The sequence below is a fragment of the Nerophis ophidion genome, linkage group LG28 (genome assembly GCF_033978795.1).
Source record: "Nerophis ophidion isolate RoL-2023_Sa linkage group LG28, RoL_Noph_v1.0, whole genome shotgun sequence".
In the NCBI taxonomy this organism is placed as follows: Eukaryota; Metazoa; Chordata; class Actinopteri; order Syngnathiformes; family Syngnathidae; genus Nerophis; species Nerophis ophidion.
In genome coordinates, this window is record NC_084638.1 from 13,227,001 (window position 1) to 13,242,819 (window position 15,819).

The window sequence follows — 15,819 nt, forward strand, 5'->3', positions numbered from 1 at the left end:
GCAGTCCAGACCTGTCTCCCATCGAAAATGTGTGGCGCATTATGAAGCGTAAAATACGACAGCGGAGACCCCGGACTGTTGAACGACTGAAGCTCTACATAAAACAAGAATGGGAAAGAATTCCACTTTCAAAGCTTCAACAATAAGTTTCCTCAGTTCCCAAACGTTTATTGAGTGTTGTTAAAAGAAAAAGGGATGTAACACAGTGGTGAACATGTCCTTTCCCAACTAATTTGGCATGTGTCGCAGCCATGAAATTCTAAGTTAATTATTATTTGCAAAAAAAAATAAAGTTAATGAGTTTGAACATCAAATATCTTGTCTTTGTAATGCATTCAATTGAATATGGGTTGAAAAGGATTTGCAAATCATTGTATTCCGGTGGGCTTCACGGTGGCAGAGGGGTTAGTGCGTCTGCCTCACAATACGAAGGTCCTGCAGTCCTGGGTTCAATCCCAGGCTCGGGATCTTTCTGTGTGGAGTTTGCATGTTCTCCCCGTGAATGCGTGGGTTCCCTCCGGGTACTCCGGCTTCCTCCCACCTCCAAAGACATGCACCTGGGGGTAGGTTGATTGGCAACACTAAATTGTGCTTAGTGTGTGAATGTGAGTGTGAATGTTGTCTGTCTATCTGTGTTGGCCCTCTGATGAGGTGGCGACTTGTCCAGGGTGTACCCCGCCTTCCGCCCGATTGTAGCTGAGATAGGCGCCAGCACCCCCCGCGACCCCAAAAAGGGAATAAGCGGTAGAAAATGGATGGATGGATGTATTCCGTTTATATTTACATCCAACACGATTTCCCAACTCATATGGAAACGGGGTTTGTACTAAACAAAAAAAGGTGAAATAACTAAAAACATGTTTTATATTTTAGTTTCTTCAAAATAGCCACCCTTTGCTCTGGTTACTGCTTTGCACACTCTTGGCATTCTCTCAATGAGCTTCAAGAGGTAGTCACCTGAAATGTCTTTTTCACAGGTTAAAGCACCAAAGATTGTCACATACACACACACACACACTGGGTGTGGCAAAATCATTCTCTGCATTTGACCTATCACCCTTGATCACCCCTTGGGAAGGTGTGTTTTCAGCTAATCGAGAGAATGCCAGGAGTGTGCAAAGCAGTAATCAGAGCAAAGAGTGGCTATTTTGAAGAAACTACAATACAAAACATGTTTTCAGTTATTTCACCTTTGTTTGTTAAGTACATAACTCCAGATGTGTTCATTCATAATTTTGATGGCTTCAGTGACAATCTACAATGTAATTAGTCATGAAAATAAAGAAAATGCGTATTGAATGAGAAGGTGTGTCCAAACTTTTGGCCTGTACTGTATGTATGGTATTTGTGGGGCTTTTTAAAGAAAATATATACATCAGCAAATAATGGAGATGACTTCATATTGACCAAACCCTTAACCACGCCCCCATGCCACAGGTACAGGCAATCTAGGGGAAACCCTGCTTACCTTTATCTAGTTTGTTATTGATGTGTCTGGGCAGCTCAACTGAGGATTCCACATTGGGGGGATAAACGTACAAGGCTCTACTGTGGTGTCCATTGCAGTCTCTAAGGTCCACGGCGTCTTTGCAAACATTCAAAATGTTCCTTCTGAAGTCCTGCACTTCTGGATCTTTGACCAAATCAAACTCACATATAGGCATTCCAATCGCAAAACCTATAAGGAAAAAAAAAACAAGGAATGATTAGTCACCTCATTTTTGCTAGTCACAATTACTGTACATTCAAAAGATACTTTATTAGGTACATGTGCACAATGGACAATTGAGGCTGAGAATGTTGGCAGTGCATTTTGGGTGAGATCTACGAGACCCAATTTAATAAATAAATTATAAAGAACTGCTCAGTTTAGAAAGACAGTCAGAAAGTTATCTTTGGTGTGTATCCAAAAATACACTATACTGTATGTTTATTAAGGATGGGGGGGATATGACCTTAAATCTATATGGTTTAAGTTTATTTTCAACATGCTAATAGTTAAATTTTTCCAGATTTCATTACAACATGTCGCGGTGTATAAAGCAGCCTCGTGCTATAACAACATATGTATTATTTGGCATTTAAATGATTATGTAATGACAATATAACTATTGTAAAACAAGTGGAAAAGCCTCCTTATTTAGCTGCTGATGAATGCGGTAACATATTGCATCATTTCCGGATGTATTACTTTGTCAAAACTATTATTTAATTTCTGTTGTAACATGGTTCTATCCACACTTCTGCTATAATGTAAGAAGCACTTTTTCTTATCATCGTTTGTAAAAATTACATTAGTTTTGGGTGATACTATAAATGTGGGTATCGATCTAATACCAAGGAGTTACAGGGGCAGTATTGGTCATATCAATGCTTATACTGACACTTAAAATGATAAAGATCTTTATTTTTTTAATCACAATTATAATCTGACAAAAACACAGAATGGCGATGTAACAATCTCCGTTAAATCAAATCAAATCAACTTTATTTATAAAGCACATTTAAAATTTACCACAGCGGTAGCCAAAGTGCTGTACAATGGGCAGGTTAAAAGATAATACGAGGATTGAGCTAACAACACAACACAAAAAGAACATGATAAAAAATAAATAAATAAAACATAAAAACAGGTTCACAGCATGTGTATAATGGGGCGCCATTGCAGGATGGATATCACTCAGTGTTAAAAGCCAAGGAATAAAAGTATGTTTTTAAGAGAGATTTAAAAACAGGAAGAGAGGAGGGTTGTCTAACACTCAGAGGTAGGTCGTTCTAGAGCAGGGGTGCCCACTTTTTCTGCAGGCGTGCTACTTTTCAATTGACCAACTCGAGGGGATCTACCTCATTTATATATATCATTTATATTTATTTATGAAAGAGACATTTTTGTAAACAAGTTAAATGTGTTTAATGATAATACAAGCATGTGTAACACATATAGATGTCTTTCTTTCACAAAGACAAGAATATAAGTTGGTGTATTACCTGATTCCGATGACTTGCATTGATTGGAATCAGACAGTAGTGATGATAACGCCCACATTTCCAAATGGAGGAGAAAAAAAGTTGTCCTTTCTGTACAATACCACATGAAAGTGGTTGGTTTTTGGCATCTAATTCATCCAGCTTCCATACACTTTTCAAGAAACACATTGGCGGCAAATTCCGTAGCTTGCTTGATTGACATTCACGGCACCCGAGGGTCTTGTGAGATGACGCTGGCTGCTGCCAGTTCATTATTATGAAAAAATTACAGAGAGGAAGGCGAGAAACACTTTTTATTTTAACAGACTTTCGCGCCGTCCCTTCCGTCAAAACTCTAAAGGCCGACTGCACATTTCCTATCTTCACAATAAAAGCCCTGCTTCATGCTGCCTGCGCTAACAAAATAAGAGTCTCGGAAAGCTGGCGTGCACAAGTGATGTGCACGCCAGCTTTCTGAGGGATCGCTTGTGCACGCCAGTTTTCCGAGACTCTGTATTTAGTTAGCGCAGGCAGCATGAAGTAGGGCTTTTATTGTGAAGATAGGAAATGTGCAGTCGGCCTTTAGAGTTTTGACGGAAGGTACGGCGCGAGAGTCTGTTGAAATAAAAAGTGTTTCTCGCCTTCCTCTCGGTCATATTTTCATAATAATGATCTTGCAGCAGCCAGCGTCATCTCACAAGACCCTCCGGTACCGTGAATGTCATTTAAGTGACGTCTTGGTGAAGACTAATTTTTAGGTCTATTTTTTTTAAAAGCCTGGCTGGAGATCAACTGACACACCCCTGTTCTAGAGCACGGGTGTCAAACTCTGGCCCGCGGGCCAAATTTGGCCCGCTGTGTGATTTCATTTGGCCCTTGAAGCAATAATAAATTAACATTAGAGCTGGCCCGCCGGTATTATACAGTGGCGGTGCCGCTGTATCACCGCATTCAACGCTAATTCTCATACTTGCCAATCCTCCCGATTTTTCCAGGAGAATCCCGAATTTCAGTGCCCCCCCCTCCCCCCGAAAATCTCCCGGGGCAACCATTCTCCCGAGTTTCTACCCGGACAACAATATTGGGGGCGTGCCTTAAAGATACTGCTTTTAGCATCCTCTACAACCTGTCGTCACGTCCGTTTTTCCTCCATACAAACAGCGTGCCGGCCCAGTCACGTAATGTATGCAGTTTCTACACACACACAAGTGAATGCAAGGCATACTTGCTCAACAGCCACACAGGTCACACTAAGGGTGGCCGTATAAACAACTTTAACACTGTTACACCACACTGTGAACCCACACCAAACAAGAATGACAAACACATTTCGGGAGAACATCCGCACCGTAACACAACAAAAACACAACAGAACAAATACCCAGAATCCTTTGCAGCACTAACTCTTCCGGGACGCTACAATATACACCCCCGCTACCAACAAAACTCGATTTTGCACGTCACTATAAAGTTATATAAGCCTTGCTTGTTCAATATTCAATGCAAAACTTGCTTGGGACCCTATTAAAAGGTTAAGTTGTTCAACGTTGGCCCGCGGCTTTGTTCAGTTTACAATTTTGGCCCACTCTGTATTTGAGTTTGACACCCCTGTTCCAGAGTTTGGGAGCAGCATCGGCGAAAGCTCTGTCACCTCTAAGCTTCAGCCTTGTGTCAGGGACCGTCAGTAGCAGCTGATCGGCTGATCCTAGGGATCGGGTGGGGCAGTAAGGCTGAAGGAGGTCGGAGAGATATGTTGGAGCGAGGTTGTTTAGACATTTAAAAGCAAATAGAAGTAGTTTAAAATTGATTCAATAACGCACAGGGAGCCAGTGAAGGGACGCTAATATAGAGGTGATGTGCTCACGTCTGCGGGTCTGTGTTAGCAGACGAGCAGCAGAGTTCTGCACGAGCTGCAGGGGGGCGAAGGAGGCCTGGCTAATGCCTACATACAGGGCATTGCAGTAGTCTAAACGATTCGAGATAAAGACGTGAATTAATTTCTCGAGATCATGTCCTGACAGAAGCGGTTTCACTTTCGCTATTTGGCGTAATTCATAAAATCTTTTTTGAACGACGCTGCTGATTTGTTTTTCAAATTTAAAATCTGAGTCGAACTTTACCCCCAGGTTTGTGACACAGTCGCTGAGATACGGGGTCAGAGTGCCGAGTTCAACGTTGTGGGAGGGAGAGCGACTTGGGCCGAACAACATAACTTCTGTTTTGTCTTCATTTAGACTCAGGAAGTTAGCTGAAAGCCAGGGTTTGATGTCGTGCAGGCAGTCAATGAGACGTTGAACTGTGTTATTTTGTGCCATGGGAAAATAGATCTGGCAATCATCGGCATAAAAATGAAATGCAATACCATACTTCCTAAAAATAGAACCAAGGGGGAGAAGGTAAAGCACAAAGGATTGGGGCAAGGATTGAGCCCTGGGGAACCCTGTGTGGTGGAGGAATCATAAAACTGTCTATTTTTACACAAAAACTCCTGTCGGCTATGTACGACCGGAACCAGTTGAGGGCGGCGCCCTTAATACCCACACAGTTCTCAAGACGAGTGATTAAAGCGGCGTGGTCGACGGTGTCGAACGCAGCGGACAGATCTAAAAGCATCAGGACGACAGGAGGATATCGTTTAAAACTTTTAGAAGCGCTCACTCTGTGCTGTGGAGGGCTTTAAAACCGGACTGGAACAGCTCAGTGATACCGTTATCCTCTAAGAAGGGCAACAACTGACTGTAGACAACCTTCTCTAATATTTTGGAAATGTATGGAAGATTAGAGATAGGTCTAAGGTTAGAGAGGGGTCGAGGCTTGGTTTTTTAAGTAGAGGTCGTACTACTGCATGTTTAAACTCTACTGGAACTATTCCAGAAGAGAGGCTACTATTGATAATGATAAGGACACTTGATCCAATAATAGCAAATACCTCCTTAAACATTTAAATTACTTCCTACTATTGGCTCTGATTTTAATTCTCAGTGTTTTTCCCTTAAAATCATTGTGGGTCATGGGACTTATTTCCTGACTTTGTAAATAACCACAACAACAAAAAAATGTTATGAACTTATGATCACAAATACTGATTTAACCACTGGAGTATCAACACTAAACTGATACTATACTGTATTGATACTGCCGATATTTAATTTTTATCAATCAGCCCACCTTTGTTCACATTCAAGAGCTCTAGCTTGCGCTCGGTGTATCCTCCAACGGTGTGTATTGTAAAATGTTTACAGTAGATTCCAGACTGTAAGACGCTGCTTTTTTCCTACACTTTAAAGGGGAACATTATCACCAGACCTATGTAAGCGTCAATATATACCTTGATGGTGCAGAAAAAAGACCATGTATTTTTTAAACCGATTTCCGAACTCTAAATGGGTGAATTTTGGCGAATTAAACGCCTTTCTGTTTATCGCGCTTTTTGCGATGACGTCAGAACGTGACGTCACCGAGGTAATACAGCCGCCATTTTCATTTTCAACACATTACAAACACCGGGTCTCAGCTCTGTTATTTTCCGTTTTTTCCACTATTTTTGGGAACTTTGGAGACATCATGCCTCGTCGGTGTGTTGTCGGGGGGGGGTAACAACACTAACAGGGAGGGATTCAAGTTGCACCACTGGCCCGAAGATGCGAAAGTGTCTGCCGCCAGACCCCCATTGAATGTGCCAAAGTGTCTCCACATTTTACCGGCGATGACAGACATGGCACAGAGATGTATGGATAACCTGCAGATGTATTTGCAATGATAAATTCAACGAAATCACAAAGGTGAGTTTTGTTGATGTTGACTTATGTGCTAATCAGACATATTTGGTTGCGGCGTGACTGCCAGCTAATAGCTGCTAACATGCTACGCTAATCGACGCTAACATGCTATTTACCGGCGGTGCTAAAGCAGACATGGCACAGAGATGTATGGATAACCAGCAGATGCATTTGCAACTATAAAGTCAACGAATTCACAAAGGTGAGTTTTGTTGATGTTGACTGCCAGCTAATCAATGCTAACATGCTATGCTAATCGATGCTAACATGCTATTTACCGGCGGTGCTAAAGCAGACATGGCAGAGACATGTATGGATAACCTGCAGATGCATTTGCAACTATATTACGTTTACTTCCACCCACATTTAATGCGAAAAAAACACTTACCAATCGACGGATTTAAGTTGCTCCAGTGTCACAAGATGCGAAAGTCCTGATCGTTTGGTCCGCACATTTTACCGGCGATGCTAACGCAGCTATTTGGCCATGCTATTCGGCCATGCAATAGCTATTTGCTCAATAGCTTCAGTTTCTTCTTCAATACTTTCATACTCCAACCATCCATTTCAATACATGCGTAATCTGTTAAATCGCTTAAGTTGCTGAAATCCGAGTCTGAATCCGAGCTAATGTCGCTATATCTTGCTGTGGTATTCGCCGTTGTTTGTTTACATTGGCAGCACTGTATGACGTCACAGGGAAATGGATAGTCGCATCACAAATAGCGAAAATCAAGCACTTTAAAGTTTTTTTAGGGATATTCGGGGACCGGTAAAATTTTGAAAAAAACTTAAAAAAATACAACAAGCCACTGGGAACTGATTTTTATTGTTTTTAACCCTTTTGAAATTGTGATAATGTTCCCCTTTAAAGCTTTGAACCGGAAATAGAAACGTTGTTTCTACTCGATTCCTCATCCATCACTCCAAGCAACCGTAAGTTTTACAATATGACTACAAGTGGGATGTCTGTCAGAGTGTTTGCATTCCTACTAGTATGTAATATGCATGCTATCGTAGTGAAATAAATCGTTAACATTAATAATATGCTAACATGTTTACAAATGTCTGTGTTAGTATTATTAACTTACAATGACATTATTTTTGTATCGTTTCAGTTTCACAAATTCCTCATGCTCGAATTCATCAAAATGTCACAGTGGAGTTATAGAGTCTGTTTAGCTGATTGGAGAGCTGGCTTCAGAAGCTAGTGGGTCCCTGTCGATGACTTTGGTTTTGTTTGATCAGTCATTTTATTGCCGTGTTACAGACACCATTTGGAAAAAATGTAGGTATTTAAATAAACATTTATAAAATATTTATTAACAAATAAGTAATTTCAGAACGTATATATCTGTTGATTATAGTCTGGTGCAGTGCTGCTCATCACCGTCTTCGCCAACAATTTTTTTACCAGTCATTTATCAATTAGCATTATTCACATGTATTTATGTTTTATTGTTTTCTGCATGCCAGAACTATAATCATCCTGTATGAAACATATTTGGGTTAAGACTTGTGTGTATCTGGAACGGATTAATTAGTTACATATTTTGAGTTTCAACTGCTTTAGTTTTTGCACACTATACCAATCCAAACTGAACATTATATTTTCAGAAACTCTTTTTGTACCAGAGTAAACTATCCATCCATCCATTTTTTACCGCTTATTCCCTTTTGGGGTCACTGGTGCCTATCTCAGCTACAATCGGGCGGAAGGCCTCGTACACCCTGGACAAGTCGCCACCTCATCGCAGACCAGAGTAGACTAGATTACTGTTAATTCTGGACAATAATGTGCCACTTTTTTCCTACACTTTGAACTCCTGCGGCTTTTAAAACGGTGAGTTTGAGTTTATTTCAAACATGCAAGCATACATGATACATCACAATTTCCCGTTTCTCTTTTCAACATGTTGGAAAACGAGTAGGAAGAAGCAGAGCTTATCTAATCCTACCCCTTTTCTTTTACATAACAGTTGCTAAAACATTTGTTCACTTCCTGTTTTTGATTTATTCACAATATTCTCCACAAGTAATCACAGGGAAAATAAATACATAAATAAATAAGACTCAGTGAAGTAAGTTATATTTCATATGGTGAGATGAGTAAGATTATTTTGAAAATTAATGGATGGATGAAATAAATTCAGAATGTTTATCATGGTTCTTCTTTGTACTTTGTAAACACTAAGTTTGACGAGTTTCTTGAAGTGGATCATATTAGTACATTGATTGCTTTACTTAATGCAATCCATAATTTAATTCCACATAGAGAAATACTGAAGGTGAGGCTAATTTATAGATTTTTCTTCGCTGATTGTCATAATGCAAATAGTTGTTTTTTTTTAAATACGAGCAAAAGCATTGAAATGGTGTTATTGTTTGTGCTACGGCGCCATCTTCTGGATGATTTCGCTCACTGCAGGTGCTGCATTGTGTTTTTTTCTTTAGACTGAGCTTTGAACCGGAAGTAGAAGTGCTGTTCCATTTTTCTAGCAGTTCATAGCGTTTTTACTAGTATGGATTTTTCATTCATCACTCCAAACGTTTGTAAGTTTTAAAATACAACCATGGATATTTGTATGTGCTATCGTAATGTAATGAAGCTAGCGTTTTTAGCACTAGCTAATATGCTAACAAATTTACGAGAGCCTGTGTTAGTAATATTAACTTACAATATCACTCTGTTTGTATTGTTTTAGTTTCACATATTCCTCAGTAAATTCACCAAAACATCACCGTGGAGTTATTGAGTCTGGTTAGATCAGGGGTGCCCATTACGTCGATCGCGAGCTACCAGTCGACCGCGGGGGGTGTGTCAGTCGATCTCCAGCCAGGCTTTTAAAAAAAATAGACCTAAAAATTAGTGATCATCAATCTTCACCAAGACGTCACTTAAATGACATTCACGGTACCGGAGGGTCTTGTGAGATGACGCTGGCTGCTGCAAGATCATTATTATTAAAATACGACCCAGAGGAAGGCGAGAAACACTTTTTATTTCAACAGACTCTCGCGCCGTACCTTCCGTCAAAACTCTAAAGGCCGACTGCACATTTCCTATCTTCACAATAAAAGCCCTGCTTCATGCTGCCTGCGCTAACTAAATACAGAGTCTCGGAAAACTGGCGTGCACAAGCGATCCCTCAGAAAGCTGGCGTGCACATCACTTGTGCACGCCAGCTTTCCGAGACACTTATTTTGTTAGCGCAGGCAGCATGAAGCAGGGCTTTTATTGTGAAGATAGGAAATGTGCAGTGGGCCTTTACAGTTTTGACAGAAGTCTGTCTAAATAAAAAGTGTTTCTCGCCTTCCTCTCTGTCATTTTTTCATAATAATGAACTGGCAGGAGCCAGCGTCAGCTCACAAGACCCTCGGGTGCCGTGAATGTCAATCAAGCAAGCTACGGAATTTGCCGCCAATGTTTTTCTTGTAAAGTGTATGGAAGCTGGAGGAATTAGATGCCAAAAACCAACCACTTTCATGTGGTATTGTACAGAAAGGACAACTTTTTTTCTCCTCCATTTGAAAATGTGGGCGTTAGCATCATTACTGTCTGATTCCAATCAATGCAAGTCATCAGAATCAGGTAATACACCAACTTATATTCTTGTCTTTGTGAAAGAAAGACATCTATATGTGTTACACATGCTTGTATTATCATTAAACACATTTAACTTGTTTACAAAAATGTATCTTTCATAAATAAATAAATATAAATGATATATATAAATGAGGTAGATCCCCTCGAGTTGGTCAATTGAAAAGTAGCTCGCCTGCAGAAAAAGTGTGGGCACCCCTGGGTTAGATGATTGGAGAACTAATTTCCACAGCTAGTGGGTCCATGAAGATGACTTTTGTTTAATTTTGATTAGCCGTATTACTGCCGTGTTACACGCACTGTTTGAAAACAATCAAGGTATGTAAATAAACATTGACAAATTATTTCTGTGTAAATAACTCGTTTCACAGCATATATATCTGAAGCTTAAAGTCCGCTGCGGCTGTTCTGGTTCGAAAATGGGCTGTATAGTCTGAAAAATATGGTAGATTGGGTGCCTAGGGTGGCAGTGAGTGCATGATATGCTTTTGCTGTCCAATGGCTGACAGTAAATATAAAAATATAAAACCATACCAATTTCTCGATTGAGAATCTTTTCTTCTCTGTTGCCTACAGGCTCGATGACTTTGAGGAAAGCTTGGAAGAGCCTGAGGTCACATAACCGTCTGGTTTCGTCATAAAACTCCTCCCGTTCTGCTTCTTGGGTGACACTGACGAAGATGTAGGAGCTCTCCTCTTGCAGTAGATGGTAAAGAGGATACTTCCTGGCTTCTTTGAAAAGCTCGTGCTTCACTGTGATCAGCGTGGCCTCTCGGAGGCACTCCATCGTGAGAATCATGCCGTTTGGAAGGAGGCAGTCCACTTTGATGCTGGGGGGCATCAAGTGCATCCCCCATAGTTCTCCCGAGGATGGTCTGGGAGGCATGGTTGCTCCAGTTAGTCCACCTGCTAATTATGGGGTTTGCGATGTCGACCCGCTAAAGGAGAGGTGGAAGACAAGAATTACATAAGAATTACTGACCTGGGAATAAAAATGCACATGACTACTAAAGCCACCATATTAGACTTCAAATACAATGAGTTTTTAGACCAATGGCAAATACACTATTAGATTACTGTGGTACTTTAACTTAGGAGTGTTTTGACATAAAAGCTGTCTCTTGTCTAATTGTTATGCTTTAAGTTGCAAGTAAAAATATGAGTTAGTTTGCACAACAAATGTCACAGTTCACAGCTAGCATTAGCTTATAGTTAGAGATGGAAATCACTTTGTTTACCATCTATGGCAGGAGTCGGCAACCCCAAAACTTTGAAAGAGCCATATTGGACCAAAAATACAAAAAACTAATCCGCCAGGAGCCGCAAAAAAATGGAAAACCGTATATAAGTGAATGAGAAGGTGTGTCCAAACTTTTGGCCTGTACTGTAGCAAACGATTGCTGTGGTCTGGAACAACATGGCCCACAAACAACTTCCAGAAATGCAGTTAATATTATATACAGATAACGTGTCATAAAACATGAAAAACAAGTAAAGGAAATTAAATGAGCTCAAATATACCTACAAATGAGGCACAATGTTGCAATATGCACATCCATCCATTTTCTACCACTTGTCTCGTTCGGGGTCAATGGGGTGCTCGAGCCTATCTCAGCTGCATTCAGTTAGCTTCAATAGCATGGTAGCATAGATTAGCTGACCAAATATGCCTGATTTGCATCTCCAACAAATCAAAAACATCAACAAAGCTCACCTTTGTGCATTCACGCACAGCCTAAAACTTTTGGTGGACAAATTTAGACCAAGAAGGAGTTGATTTTACATGTAAACACACTGTTGCATCACAGTCCACGCTATGGTGAGTTCAAGAACCGCCGAAATTAGTAGGACAAATCGATGTTCACCAAATACTCTCATCAGTGAAGCATACACACAAACATGTTAAACAGTGGGATTTCTAACAATTGGGAAGGTTTGTGTCATGTTTGCCTAAAACAAAAACCATACTAAAACAAAACATTTATTCTTTACCCTATTTGTTCCCATTTCTAATCCTTTTTTAGGGCGGCGCTAAAGAATCGCAGGTTGCTGACCCCCGATCCACGGGAAGGAAGAAAGTGAAAGCGAAGGACAGTGCTAAGAAGGAGAAGCAAATCAAATTAACTCAATTAAAAATTACAAAATCATGACAGAGAGTGTAGCGGACTGGGCTAAACAGTTTGAGTTTATCACTGCTATTCTGCACCATATTGAATCAGAATAGAATAGAATAGAATGAACTTTATCGTCATTATATTTGCATACAACGAGATTAAAGACTCCAACTTAAGTTGCAGTAGTGGGAACAAACATGGGGTGAAATAAATGACACAAGAGGTAAAAAGGAAAAAACTAACAATTGAAATAAACAGACTACTATCCAATAAAAATAATAAGCAATCCTGTACAATATACAAAACACTATAGAAGTACAAAATACAAAATACTGTACAATATGCAGAACAAGACAAGAGTACCGAAGTAATAAATAACGTATTGCACTCGAAGGGTATTATTGCACAGTAGGGTATTAGGGCATGATATTATATAGGGGTGAATTATTATTATTTTAAGTTAGAGTTCAACATGGTGACAGCTTTGGGAAAGAAGCTGTCTCTGAGCCTGTTTGTTCTGGCTCTGATGCACCTGTAGCGCCTGCCTCATGGTGGGTAGCAAGTCGATCAGGTGGAAGCCAGGGTGTGTGCTGTCCTTGGTAATGTTTTTTGCTCTGTTGAGGCAACGGGAGTTGTGTAAGTCCTTCAGGGAGGGCAGGGGACAGCCGATTATTTTTTTGTGCAGACTTTATGACCCTCTGAATCGCCTGTTTGTCTGCTTCAGTGCAGCTGGCGTACCACACTGTTATGCAGTACGTCAGCAGGCTCTCTACAGCCGAGCGATAGAAGGTCACCATCAGCTGCCATGAGTCTAACGCCAACCAAGAATGTTCAAATAATATTAAAATTACAGACCTGTATGCATGAAAATAAGGTGAAGCTGCTGATGGTGCGAAAAGGCGATATTGTAAAAGTCCACTCTCCAAGGTAAATGCTGCACATTATCTTTACATCGCTTAAAAAATTACTGTATTTTTTCGTAGAGTATTACATTTTCGATTTTTATTATATATGGCAGATTTTAAAACAAACAAAAAAAGGTAGATTTTCATTAAAATATTGCCATAAAATTACATTTGGTGCTTTTTTCCTTTTATGGATTTTTATTTTAGCAGATAAACACCAAAATTGAATATATGTTAATCCAAAATGCAAAAATTGGTGTTTTTTCTTCTTGTTTAGCATGTTTTTTAACATAATGGTAACATCTTTGCTAAAATGCTTAAAATGTGGTAAACACAAAGTATGAACAAGATTTTTTGAATGTAGACACAAAGAATAATCATACTGCTGTGATTATATGCATCAAGTGTTCATTCAAGGCTAAGGCAAAATATCAAGATATATATCATGTATCGTGACATGGCTTAAAAACATTGAGATATTAATAAAAGGCCAGATCGGCGAGCCCTAATGTAACGCTTAAACCAAAAATCATCAAAGGGGAAAGGAAAAGGCAATGAACCTTAGGGATGGCTATACAAAACGAAAGGAAAACTGAACTGGCTACAAAGTACAAACCCTGTTTCCGTATGAGCTGGGAAATTATGTTAGATGTAAAAATAAACGGAATACAAAGATTTGCAAATCATTTTCAACCCATATTCAGTTGAATATGCTACAAAGACAACATATTTGATGTTTAAACTAATAAACTTTTTTTTTTTAAATAATCATTAACTTTAGAATTTGATGCCAGCAACACGTGACAAAGAAGTTGGGAAAGGTGGCAATAAATACTGATAAGGTTGAGGAATTCTCATCAAACACTTATTTGAAAAATCCCATGGGTGTGCAGGCTAATTTGTGACAGGTGGGTGCCATGATTGGGTATAAAAACAGCTTCCGTGAAATGCCCAGTCATTCACAAACAAGGACAGGGCGAAGGTCACCACTTTGTGAACAAATGTGTGAGCAAATTGTAAAACAGTTTAAGAACAACATTTCTCAACGGTCTATTGTAAGGAATTTAGGAATTTCACCATCTACGGTCCGTAATACCATCAAAAGGTTCAGAAAATCTGGAGAAATCACTAAACATAAGCGATGATATAACAGACTTTCGTTCCGGCAGCCAGTACTGCATCAAAAAGCGACATCAGTGTGTAAAGGATATCACCACATGGGCTCAGGAACACTTCAGAAAACAACTGTCATTAACTACAGTTTGTCGCTACATCTGTAAGTGAAAGTTAAAACTACTATGCAAAGCCAAAGCCATTTATCAACAACACCCAGAAACGCCGCCGGCTTCTCTGGGCCCGAGCTCAGCTAAGATGGACTGATGCAATGTGGAAAAGTGTTCTGTGGTCTGACGAGTCCACATTTCAATTTTTTTGGGGGAAACGATGAACGTCGTGTCATCCGGACCAAAGAGGAAAAGAACCATCAGGACTGCTCTAGGTGCAAAATTGAAAAGCCAGCATCTGTGATGGTATGGGGGTGTATTAGTGCCCAAGGCATGGGTAACTTACACATCTGTGAAGGCACCATTAATGCTGAAAGGTCCATACAGGTTTTGGAGCAACATATGTTGCCTACATGGACACCCTTGTTTATTTCAGCAAGACAATACCAAGTCACTTGTTACAACAGCGTGGCTTCACAGTAAAAGAGTGCGGGGACTAGACTGGCCTGCCTGTAGTCCGGACCTGTCTCCCATTGAAAATGTGTGCCGCATTATGAAGCCTAAAATACCACAACGGAGACCCCGGACTGTTGAACAACTTAAGCTGTACATAAAACAAGAATGGGAAAGAATTCCACCTGAAAAGCTTCAATAATGTGTCTTCTCAGTTCCCAAAAGTTTTTTGAGTGTTGTTAAAAGAAAAGGTCATGTAACACAGTAGTGAACATGACCTTTCCCAACTACTTTGGCACGTGTTGCAGCCATGAAATACTAAGTTAATTATTATTTGCAAAAAAAAATAAAGTTTATGAGTTTGAACATCAAATATCTTGTCTTTGTAGTGCATTCAATTGAATATGGGTTAAAAAGGATTTGCAAATCATTGTATTCTGTTTATATCTACATCTAACACAATTTCCCAACTCATATGGAAACAGGGTTTGTAAACAGAAACAGAATGCTGGACAAGAGCAAAAACTTGCATGTGGAGCAGATATGGCATCCACAAAGTACATCCGTGCATGACTTGGCAATCAACAATGTCCACACAAAAAAGGATAGCAACAACTTCACTTCGCTTTCTTGCCAACACAAAGCAGGTGCGGGGAATAGCGCTCAAAAGGAAGACATTAAACTGCTACAGGAAAAACATCAACAAAACAGGAAAGGCCACCAAAATAACAGCTCAAGACAAAAACTAAAGCGCTACCCACATAAGGCACGGTG

At 40.0% G+C, this 15,819-nt stretch overlaps 2 protein-coding genes across 3 annotated transcripts in view; both read right to left on the reverse strand.

The window, feature by feature from the left end:
* LOC133545573 (zinc finger protein OZF-like) overlaps positions 1-15,819 on the reverse strand; it is a 538,609-nt gene that overhangs the window by 128,053 nt on the left and 394,737 nt on the right. The gene's annotated exons all lie outside the window — the stretch shown is intronic.
* Positions 1-15,819, reverse strand: part of LOC133545569 (phosphatidylinositol 4,5-bisphosphate 3-kinase catalytic subunit alpha isoform-like) — a 51,710-nt gene that overhangs the window by 29,734 nt on the left and 6,157 nt on the right. Inside the window, exons 2-3 of the mRNA XM_061891275.1 lie at positions 10,885-11,288; positions 1,469-1,678 (exon numbers count right to left, since the gene is read on the reverse strand). Coding sequence (XP_061747259.1) covers positions 1,469-1,678; positions 10,885-11,236 — 562 coding nt within the window. The 5' untranslated portion in view covers positions 11,237-11,288. The remainder of the gene's footprint in view (positions 1-1,468; positions 1,679-10,884; positions 11,289-15,819) is intronic.